Genomic DNA, 12,056 nt, shown 5'->3' with positions numbered 1-12,056 from the left:
GCTAAACTCTTATGTCTTCCACATAAAATCGCTGTATGTCCTTGTGTTCTGTTCCTCTGCTGGCTAGGATTAAACTGATGTAGGCGAAAATACTGCTCTTGGAGTGTCGCGCCCATCTCGTCCAGCAAGGAAGACGCAACACCGGAGCTCTTCTTGCAAGCAGTTTATTCAGGACCTTATTTACAGCTTCTTTCTCTTTCCCTTTCTCTCTCTCCCTCCCTCCCTCCCTCCCTCCCTCCCTCCCTCTCTCTCTCTCTCTCTCTCTCTCTCTCTCTCTCCCCCCGGGCAAACCTCTCCCAGCCCTTAAATAGGCACGGGCCGCCAACCCCGGATTGCCACCTGGGCACTGTCCATAGGTTCACGCATATGCAAGCAGCTGACGATCATTGCGTGATAATAGCATAAGTCAGGCCTTAGCCATATAAGGAGTTGATTATTATAGAGAGCACTCACTTTCGGGATAGCGGAGGGCAGAAGCCAGCACCATCAGGTGCAGCTCCACACAGCTCTCTACACATCGCCATCAGGTGCAGCTCCACGCAGCTCTCTACATTGGAGGCTGAAGAGATATCTCAGTGGTTGTGTGCACTTGCCGTTCTTGCAAAGAACCCAGGCTCAGTTCTCGGCACCCACATAATGACTCACAACCATCTTTAACTCCAGTTCCAGTGATTTTGATGTTCACTCTGACCATGGCGAGCATTGCATGCACACGGTGCACATACATGCGTGTAGGCAAACTCTCATACACATAAAATAAAAATAAAACCTTTTTTAAAAATATCTACTCATGATATCAAACATTGCTTGTGGACATCCAAATTGATAGGCTACTTTGTGGCATAATCAGGTAATTTGTTAAAATCCTTAAAGCTATATAAATCTTTGAACTAAACAATATTTTTCTACAAAACGTGTATCCTAAGGCAAACAATCAGAAAAAAAAGAACACATAAATTCAAGGATGTTCACCAAAGTATGACTTGCAATAGCAAAATGTTAGAAAATTACCAAATTGTCTGTTAGTAAGGGAATGAACCAGTAACTCATATATTCATCCAGCCATTAAAAGTCATATCAAGCCACGTGTGAATTCACACCCGTAATTCACCCACTGAAGAGGCTAAAGGAAGAGGACAGCTGTAAAGTCAAAGTTGCTGTGGGTTCCTACTGAATTCCAGGCCAGCCTGAAATACAGCGTGAAACCCTGTCTCAAATAATGTAAATAAATTGTGTTAATGCTCCAGTGTAAATTATAATAGTTATAAATAATATCTTCTTATTGAAGTAGATTTATATATTTAATAAATATTTAAGGAATCGGGTTGTAAAACTGTTCATTGTGATCTCAGTTTTCAGAATATATGTGTGTCTAGAAACAAATGGAGCCAGGTAATGGCACACGCCTTTAATCCCAGCACTCGGGAGGCAGAGGCAGGCAGATCTCTGTGAGTTCGAGACCAGCCTGGTCTACAAAAGCTAGTTCCAGGACAGGCTCCAAAGCTACAGAGAAACCCTGTCTCAGGAAATAAAAGAAAAAAAAAAGAAGGGAAAGAAATATGTGAAATGTGGATGTGGATCATGCTAATTGCAGAGGGCTAAGATGTGTTTTTTGTTCTTCCGATATTTCTATAATCTCTCTGGGTTTTGTATACCTTCCTTATAGTCATAAATAAGCTGTCTGTAAAACACAGCCACGATCTCCCCCAGGTAGTTTTCCAGTCAATCAGGAGCACAATTGCAATGCCAGTGTTTCTCGTGTGGTTTCAAAGCAGTAAGGTATACTTCCATTTTCTTTCCATTAATTTTGGTTTAAAAAAAAGACAAACAACTTTCTTTATAGGTAAATGCCAAGGAACTTGATCCAAAATTTGCTCATATACAAGTCACCTATGTGAAGCCCTATTTTGATGACAAAGAACTCACAGAAAGGAAGACAGAGTTTGAAAGAAATCATAATATCAACAGATTTGTTTTTGAGGCCCCTTATACCTTATCGGGCAAAAAGCAAGGCTGCATAGAAGAGCAGTGTAAACGCCGGAGCATCTTGACCAGTGAGTCGGAGTCTTTATGTTGCTTTTGTGTCTGCCTTGGTACTTTCTCATACACACAGCTACCAGTTGGCCAGCAGAAACACGTAACTGAAATTTTAATCATTGTTATTTTACAAGTTTATACAATCATGGCCTTGTAATAAACCGTCGTTTCCCCATATGTCACTCCTAATTGCTTAGAGGTGTCTCATAAAGATAATTTATCTTTTCAACCCAAAGCAGAAGGAACTATTTGGCACCCTAAGGAATTTTTTTTTTCTAGAAAAAGCAGAAGGTGTAAACAAGGCGATTGTGTTGTTTTTCCTTGGATTCCACCAATTAAATGATTTTCTAAAATTGGTCTTTGCCTTTTCATAGCTTCCAACTCATTTCCATATGTGAAAAAGAGGATTCCTATCCACTGTGAGCAGCAGGTGAATCTAAAACCAATTGATGTTGCTACTGATGAAATAAAAGATAGAACTGCAGAGCTGCACAAACTTTGCTCCTCGGCTGATGTGGACATGATTCAGCTTCAGCTGAAACTGCAGGGCTGCGTCTCTGTGCAGGTATGGTGCTCGCCCAATAAGGGCTCAGAGCAAGCACTGAGTACAGTTGTGTGATATGTTCTTATATTGGCTGTGGAAAAAAAAAAATTTGTGTTCTTTTTTCACGTAAGAAATAAATCACATTCAGTTTATATGAATGGTGTATTATGTCAGAGGACTTTAACATAAACCTCTGAGACCAGCCAAGTCCTGTAACTCATACATCAGAAATCATTAACTAATTTATTGGTGTATCATTTTATCAGACTAATCCCTTTAGTTAATGATTTTTCACACAAACGTCTCAGAAACGTAAGTCGATAGTGAGGTCTGGGTTTCTTCTGTATCTTATTGTGTATCTGCTCTCCCCTCAGCCCTTGGAGGTTTTAGTGAGAAGAAAAAATGCAAAATTTCCTCCTGCTTACATGCTGGCCACACTGTCATTTTTTTCTCTTCTGTAATTTAGGTCAATGCTGGTCCATTAGCCTATGCGAGGGCCTTCTTAAATGAAAGTCAAGCTACCAAGTATCCACCTAAGAAAGTGAATGAGTTGAAAGACATGTTTAGGTAAGTGTTAGTTTTCAGATCATACCTCTATTTTTTTTTCTTCCAGTTTCTTTAGGGAAAAAAAGACAGCAGTAGAAATGCTTGCCAAGTAAGGGCATTCTCTGAGTTCTGCATTTGCACTGATTAATTGACCTCCAAATGGCACTTTAAGTAGTCAGGAGCCATATGATCTGTTTCATGCTCTGAGGTACTAACACTGCTCCTGTGACCCAAGGGATTAGATATGCCAGCTTACTTTATTGCTTTGGATATTTTAGGTGACACAAACACAGCCCTACATTCATTACATGATTTCCTTCTTTGCCCGATTGACCTTGCATTATAGCATTTCAGACCATCTAGGGCAGGAGTGAAGTGGAACTGGAAAGGTTGCACAGACTTCCTTCTGGTCTCTGTGTTCTCACTTCCACTGGGACTCCACAGGTCTGAGGAATGCCTTAGCTTGTTTGCAGTGAGTAGCCCTGTGAGTTAAGGCATGTCTGAATCATCAGGAGAAAAGTCTGATTTATATGGAAACAGAATTAAACTATGGAACATGAGGACAAGTAGAGTAAAATAGACTAAGGAGAAAGATGGTAACCTATACAGATGCAGAGTAGCCAGTACTCAGCCATGCATCAATATTTATGAGTAGGATTTGCCTGGCATGTGCAAGAGACTCCACTAGTTGCTACGGCTTGAATACAAAACATGCATGCAATGGGATGCTTTTTCCCCTTATGCATCCATTCTTAAATGTATGCACATGAAAATGAATGAAGGCTGGGTGGTGGCGGCGCTCGCCTTTAATCCCAGCACTCAGGAGACAGAGGCAAGCGGATATCTCTGAGTTCAAGGCCAGCCTGGTTTACAAGAGCTAGTTACAGGACAGCTAGGTCTGTTACACAGAGAAACCCTGTCTCCAAAAACCAAAAAAATAAAATAGAGAGAGATAAACATTAATATAAACATAAGAAATAACCAAGGGAAAGACTTTTATGGTATTTCCTCTACTCATTGTCCATATTCCTACCAACCCAAGTACTTTGCACCTGTAATATACAACACTACTGACCTGCTAGTAAGCCCCAAATGAATTCTGTTTGAAGCTTGACAGTAAATAATTCCATTAAACTTCCCTGGGGTGTTGTAGGAGGTCCTTCTGTTCATGTGTTGCTTTCATTGGTTAATGAATAAAGAAACTGCCTTGGCCTAGTTGATAGGGCAGAACTTAGGTAGGCAGGGAAGACAGAACTGAATTCTGGGAGGGAGAAAGCAGAGTCAGAGAGAGACACCATGGAGCAGCCAGAGACAGACGTGCCGAATCTTTGCCCATAAGCCACTGCCACGTGGCAATACATAGATTAATAGAAATGGGCTAAATCAAGGTATAAGAGCTAGCCAATAAGATGTTAGAGCTAATAGGCCAAGCAGTGATTTAATGAACACAGTTTTTGTGTGGTTATTTCCGGGCTAAGCTAAGTGGGTGGCCTGGACGAACAAGCGGCCCTCTCCCTTGCAACACCGGGGGCATATGTTTTTGTTTTGTATCAAGACAGGCTCTGTCTCGATAGCCTTAGCCAGCCCACAGCTTGCTATGTAGACCAGACTGACCTCAAACTCACACAGACTCACCTACTGAATAATGGTATTAAAGGTATGCACCTGGTCCCAAGCCAGGTCTTAAAAGCAGATCAGAAACTAAAGAAGAAAGATAAAATGTGTTTCAGACTTAAGAAGTGACCGTAGCTAATAATGAGAAAGTGGAATATTCCAATATTTCTTTAAGAAAGTAATAGTCAAAGTTAACTGTCAAACTGATGGCTGGTGACACTTTGTAAGAATCAGTAACGAAAGTTTAATCTTCTGTTTTCATGTTCACCCACAGGAAATTTATACAAGCATGTAGCATTGCACTTGAACTAAATGAGCGGCTAATTAAAGAAGATCAAATTGAGTACCATGAAGGGCTAAAATCAAATTTCAGAGACATGGTAAAGGAATTGTCTGATATTATCCATGAGCAGGCAAGTATTAACATTTTTAAAAATAAGGACAGCATCTGGGGTCCCTAAAGTACTACTTAGCAAACTACGTTAGTTTGAAATGTATTACCCTTAAATTATTTAGTTTATGTTAAATTTTTAAATTTAAATTTTTATTGAAACTTTAAAATTACACTTTAATTTATTTACCACGTATGCATGTGTGGATTGTAGGTGTGTGTTGCATATAAGCTACAGTGTGCATGTAATATGGCACATGTGTGTCATGGTGTGTATGTGGAGATGAGAGAAAACTTGCAGAACTCAGTCCTTTCCTTCCATCATGTGGGGGCCAGGGACTGACTTTAGACTTGACTGCAAGCATTTTTAACTAGTGAGTCATTTTACTGGCCCATTAGCTGATACTTTAAAATTTGCTTATCTCATATCTTCAGCCATTTTAGTCTTGTAGTGTGACTGTACCTTGGAGCAGTTACCTAAAACTGCTGTAGAAGGAGTGATCAGTAAGAGATCATTTTATTCTTTGTGCTGTGGCATTAAAGCCAACTGTCTAAGCACATCCAAATTAATCTTCTGTAAGCATTGAAAAGAGTCTCTCAAGAAGCTGCCCAAAGAGGTGAAAAGACTGTGCCAGTAGCCAAGTTTCTATGTGAAGTTATCTTGGTTAGAAGAAGGTAGACCCGGGCACTTGGGGAGATGGCTAAGTCAGTAAAGTGCCTGCTGCACGAGCATGTGGACCTGTGTTCAGATCCCTAGCACCTACATAAAGCAGAGCCATGGCAGTACACGCCTACAATCCCAGTGCTAGGGGTGGAGTGGAGACAGGAGGACCTGGGGCTCATTGATCAGCCTGTCTCGCCAAGTCTATGAGATCCAGGTTCAGTAAGAGACCTTGTTTCCAAAAACAAAGTGGAGCCCAATAGAGGACACCCAATGTCATCCTTTGGACTTCCGCAGACGAGCACACACACATCCAGTGCACCTGTGTGAACCCATGCACACTCCTGAGCCTGTACATGCACCCATATAAACAAAGACACACATATATATACAATAAGAGTTTTCCAACTAGATTATGTGACATAGGGATAGGCCAAATCACTGAGTGTTAGGAACAATTAGAACTACCTGAGGAAAACAGCCTGAAAATCTTAAAGTGAGCGCCAATCCTCGCTCAGAGCCAAACTCTGTCATCCCTAAGTACTTATCACATTTCATATCCACTGACCCTTCTAAAGAAATCCTGACTCGTGTTGCTAGACTATCTGCTGAGGCCCTGGAATTTGTGTTTACATCCACTTTGCATATGGATTGTCAGTAAAACATCTTTATCATGTTGTAAAAGTTGTGGCATAGTGATCTGCTTCCTCCCTGACAGAGTATTTGAGCTTATCATAAAGCCTTCTTTATTTTCTCTTCAATGAAAACACGGAACAGAATCTTTTTTTTTTTCCTCTGAGACAAGGTTTCCTCTAGCCCAGACGGGCCTCAAACTTACATACAACCAAAGCTAGTTGTGAATTCCTGCTCTTCCTGCCTGTCCCTGCCTTCTGAGTGCGGGAATTATAGGCATGAGCCACCATGCCAGGCTCAGACAATATATTCTGAAAGTGGACCCTTAAAGTCTAGCATGGTGGTATACATTTGTAATTCCAGGATAGTGAGTTCAAGGCCAACCTGGACTACATATGGAGTTTCTAGGCCAGCTTGGTATGTATAAACAAGACAGGAGGGATAAAGAAACGTAGACTAGTCTTGCAAAGAGAGAAGTTCATTTATTTATTTGAGAATCTAGATTGGAGTGTTTGAAGGCAGCCACTCCCTGTGGAAGACTCTCACGTAGCTTGCCTCATAGCTCGGCCCAGTGCTTGGTAGAAAGACTTGTCAGACAACAAAAGCTAGCTGACTCTCAGTTAAACCTCCTAGGTCCCCACATTTCTTCGGGATGGTTTGACTTAAAGAGCTATGAGAAATCTCACCACTGGGTGTAACCATGAGTTTACTTTTCTAATCATTGCCATCTGCTCATTATGGAGAACCAGGGTGGGCCAGAATTAAGTGGTTAATGAGATCAAGTCCAGTCTCCTAAGCATCCATTCTTTGTAGTTGGAACCTCAGAGCCTTGAGGAACTTCCAGCGTTCTTCGGCTTCTTTTTCACCTTATTGACCTATCTAGGACTGAATGTACATACCAAGACATCTCTGCTGGGCATGCAGAGATCTCTTTCTCCTTCCTCCCCAGAGCAGTCAAGGGAGAAGACTCAGAAGGCAGGGAAGCTTTTTGTTCCCCTTACCATCTGCATCTCACCCTCGCCTGCTAGCACAACAGGAGCATAGCTCTCTGCAGCATCATTGTCCTGGGTGCATTCTGTTATTAAATAGTGTACATAGCTCGTTCTTAGAAGCTGTCTGAGCTGGGCAGTGGTGGCGCACGCCTTTAATCTCAAGCACTCGGGAGGCAGAGGCAGGTGGATCTCTGTGAGTTCGAGGCCAGCCTGGTCTACAAGAGCTAGTTCCAAGACAGGCTCCAAAGCTATAGAGAAACCCTGGGGGGTGGGGGCTGTCTGCTTAATAACCTCATTGCTCGTAATACATGAGGAAAAAAAGAACAATGACTCCTTCATGAAAGATAGAAAACAATTACACATGCTGTTTTAAACCCGTGTATACTGTCTGACAGTTACTTCATTTGCATGCAGCTGCATTGCCTAGTCTATTCAAATTCAAGACAAATTATCCAGTTTCTTATTGCTGCTATGATCAAGATATTTAGAATGGTCATTTTGCCATTTCCCCCCTTTTAAAGGCATGAATTTTTCAGATCAGCTAGCTTACCCACCTGCCTATATCAATTACTCCATTAAGCCATCCCTATTTTTCTTAGCTGGAGACCATAATTTTAGACAAACATGAGCTAACATTAGCTAACTAAGAAAAGTCTTCATTTCTATATATTCACGTTTATGAAAACCATTAAACGTATAGTGATTTTTATAAGTCAATTGATATCTTCCATTAGATATTAGGCTAAAAGAATTTTTTTTTCAGTCATATATGTTAAGATTAATAATACCCCCATAAAATAAGACATAGTGTAAGTACATACTAAAATAGGAGCTGTTCCATTGAGCCCCATAAATTATTCCTTGAAAAAAGAAATGGCCTGAATATTTCTTGGTTGTTTTCAATGTAATTTGTTATAGTATACCAAATTAAGTTTTCATACTTATAGACAGTAAATATATTTAAGTTTTGTTTTACTTCTGACCATAAAAATTTAAAAGAATAATTTAAGGTTTTTTGTTGTTGTCTGTATTTTTGTTTGTTTGTTTGTTTGTTTTGAGACAGGGTTTCTCTGTGTAACAATCCTAGCTGTCCTGGAGCTAGCTCTTATAGACCAGGCTGGCCTCGACCTCTGGTCTCTGCCTCCCAAGTGCTGGGACTAAAGGTGTGAGCCACCCCCCCCCAAACATTTTTGCTGGTTTTTTTTTTGAAGATTATTTTTTATTAATTAAAATTTTTAATTTATTTTACATCCCAATTGCAGTTCCCCTCCCTCCTCTCCTTCCATTCCCTCCTCACACCTCCCCTCTGCCCTCCCTTGCAATCCACCCCTCCCCTGTTTCTGTTCAAAAAGGGGTAGGCTTCCCATGGGTATCAACAAAACATAGCATACCAAGTTGAGGTAGGACTAAGCTCCTCCCCTTGTATTAAGTCTGGGCAAGGCAATCCAGCATAATTTAAGATTATTAATTGCAGATTTCTTATTTAGATAGAGCTGGCAGCGGCCGCTGTAGCATATGGTAGGGTTTTAGCCACAGTCTCAATAAGCACCCCATTTGTCACATCTGACAGGCATGAGTAACTCATTAGTCATCAGTTAAATCTGTAGCATGCTTTCAAATTAGTGCCATGAGTTAAGATTTTTGTAAAATGAAATTCCTTTATTATAAGATTTAAGTCTAAGACTTATGACGACACAAATGATAAGATCCAGGGAACTGTCATTGTAGACCAGGGCTTAATGCTAAAGCCTCGAAGCCAACTTAAAAACCTGATGTCCTGGTTTGCTTTCTGTTGCTGTGATAAAAAACATTCTGACCAAAAGCAACATGGGAAGGAAACGGTTTATTTGACTGACAGGTCCCTATCCCAGTCTATTGGTGAGGGAAGTCAGGAAAGAAACCATAGCCGAGTGCTGCCTAATGGCAGGCTCCCCACGGCTTGCTCAGCCTACTTTTTTTGTTTGTTTTGTTTGTGTTTTTCGGGACAGGGTTTTTCCGTGTAGCTTTGGAGCCTGTCTTAGAACTCACTCTGTAGACCAGGCTGGTCTCGAACTCACACAAAGATCTACCTGCCTCTGCCTCCTAGGTGCTGGGATTAAAGATGTGCACCACCACCCAGTTTGGGTCTACTTTCTTAATACAAACTAGGCCCGCTTGCCCAATGGGCCAGACCCACCCCCCCATCAATCATTAATCATGAAAACGCCCCACAGGCTTGTCTCCAGGCCAGTCTAGTGGGGACATTTCTCAGTTGAGGTTCTCTCTTCACAAATGACTAGCCTGTGTTCAATTTACAAAAAAAAAAAAAAAAAAAAAAAACTAACCAGCACACCCATTTTTTAAGATTTTTCTTTTCACTTGTGTATGTTTTCATGTGTTCATTCTGTGTCTGTGTGTGTGTGTGTGTGCGCGTGCGCACAGGCGCACATGCCTGCATGTCTGCATGCAGTAAGATGACAAGAAAGGGGAGGGTGTGGGATCCTCTGGAGCTGGAGTTAGAGGCAGTGTGAGCCTCCCAATCAGAGCACTAGGAGCCCAACTCAGGTCCTTTGAAAGAACAGGAGTGCTCTTAACCACTCAACATCTTTCCAGTCTCGAAAACCCAATACTAAAAAAAACCAAACTGAGCCAAACAAAAACTCAAGACCTGAGTTAGGACTCAGAGAGGCAATGTAATAAGTGTTCTATTCCTTTCCTCTAATTCATTTAAGCATAAAACCTTTGTTGCTTTGACTTTTGATCACATTAACAGACTAACTTTTAAGGTATGCATGCCAACATGGATGTATATCTTTATATACATAGAAAATATAACCTTTGGATCTTATATTTAGTTCATTTTTATATCAGTTAGCTCATGTCATGGTAATTTTTTCAAATAGGCACTTTGATTTTTATCTTGACTCAGTATTATCTCAAGTCTGCAGGAAAGACTATTTGAAAAGTCCCTGGGTGATTCGGAAAATGGCTGTTAGAAAGTGGATAGGTGATCCATAAACCCTGGCCCAAGGGGGATCCATGCTTGAAGCTTTTGTGATGACATATTAAAATGGAATTCAAAGGTCGAACCCTGTCTAGTTTAATTGAATTTTGCATTTCCTGACCTTTTGTTTTTCCTAATGAGTAACCAGATCTTTTCTGCTTTTTTGATACGCTGCCTTTGTAACTCAGCTGTGAAGACTGAAGCTGGTAATGTTATTCTTTGCTCTTTCTGCTTCCTGTCATTTTAAATAGCCCAGTGTCAGTGATAAATTAAAGCATGCCTGTAATTTCATACACACAGGCTTTTTTAGGCAGTAGCCGCTTCGGCTGATGATAATTGTGCAGTTTTCTTGGTTTGTTTTTCCTTCAGATATTACAAGAAGACACAATGCATTCTCCCTGGATGAACAACACGTTGCATGTGTTTTGTGCAATTAGTGGTACATCGAGTGACAGAGGTTATGGTTCCCCAAGATATGCTGAAGTGTGAAGAGATTTGCAGAGAATCGACAAGGAGACTGACTTTTCTCAGGAATATTCGGAGCTGTGCAAATGTTAAAATTTAGACATTTCATATGTAGGGAGTGTTTCCTCCTGACACCAAAATCGTCATGCTTTCATACAGGGTGCTTACGTATTTGTAAATATTTAAGCAACTTGGAAGTGCCTGGAAAATTGCACCACTGTGCTTGGTTTGTACTTTTTTAGGTAAAATCTATATGCTGAAAAGTAGAGCTCAAAACCATTCATTCAATGTGCTTAACGACTGCTTCATAATCACGAGACTCTGTACAATTGTATAATGGAACCCAATAAAAGGTAGAACTTATTTGTAACTTGAAGTGAAGGAAATAATACTTGGAGTTTAGCATTGTTCTTGATAAGAACTTGAAGTCATTATCATATAAATTCATGGGGAAGAAAACATTTTTAAAAACCCACACAGGACATGGATAAATTGGGGAGAGAATTTGAATCACTGCCTGCTAGTAGGTAAGGCCAGGGTGAAAAAAGAACCAAGCCCATACTTTAAAAGGAAAAGTTGGGAAAGGATGCCCTGGAAACACCAGGCTTCCTGCTTGCCATTTGATCTAAGGGAGTTCCACAACTAGCTCCTTCTAGCTCAAACAGCGGGAGGGATTTCTGGGGATGTCCATGAAGCCAAATAAAACATCCTTGGGAATCTGGAATCTTTAGATCCTATGGGGCTTCAAAACTGTTGAGGGTTCCCTGGGGGTGGCTTTAGTGATGACTCTTTTCTCCAGTTGCGAGATTAGCTAGCACTGTGAGGGAACTTGGTGGTTGCGTGAGCATGGCTTGGGTCAGCGCAGAAGCACAGATTTAACAACGGCAAGTTTGGAACTACATTTCTGTCTACAAAGGACTCTCAGATCCCTTCAGTGATTCGGGATAACTGGGGGTATAAAGGACTTTCTTAGCTGGGGAAATGGCATAGATAAAGTAGCCCATTTCATGGAAAATTTCATAGTAGCACATCACAAATGGCATCATGCCCATATATGGAATTGTTATTGTTACATTATTTATATGCTTTGGCTCCCTCTACAAGTAGCATAAACATCTTTTTTTTAAAAAAAAAATGAGATAGAAAGCAGTGTTAGCAACGGCCTTTGAACCGTGACCAACATATCATAG

General features: G+C 40.8%; 1 protein-coding gene across 3 annotated transcripts in view; it reads left to right on the top strand.

Moving 5' to 3' along the window:
• Dock11 (dedicator of cytokinesis 11) overlaps positions 1–11,220 on the top strand; it is a 190,463-nt gene extending 179,243 nt beyond the window's left edge. For 2 of the 3 annotated variants that reach the window (XM_057759066.1, XM_057759065.1), the window contains 5 exons: positions 1,844–2,054; positions 2,412–2,602; positions 3,048–3,148; positions 5,016–5,154; positions 10,771–11,220. In XM_057759066.1, the coding sequence (XP_057615049.1) occupies positions 1,844–2,054; positions 2,412–2,602; positions 3,048–3,148; positions 5,016–5,154; positions 10,771–10,890 (762 nt within the window). In that variant the 3' untranslated portion in view covers positions 10,891–11,220. Of the gene's footprint in view, positions 1–1,843; positions 2,055–2,411; positions 2,603–3,047; positions 3,149–5,015; positions 5,155–10,589; positions 10,608–10,770 lie in introns of all 3 variants that reach the window. The other variant, XM_057759067.1, reaches the window with a different exon arrangement.
• Positions 11,221–12,056: the final 836 nt, after the last annotated feature.

Source organism: Chionomys nivalis, chromosome X, assembly GCF_950005125.1.
Source record: "Chionomys nivalis chromosome X, mChiNiv1.1, whole genome shotgun sequence".
NCBI classification, from domain to species: Eukaryota; Metazoa; Chordata; class Mammalia; order Rodentia; family Cricetidae; genus Chionomys; species Chionomys nivalis.
The sequence above is the reverse complement of the archived record's forward strand: the minus strand, read 5'-3'. Positions and strand labels throughout refer to the sequence as shown.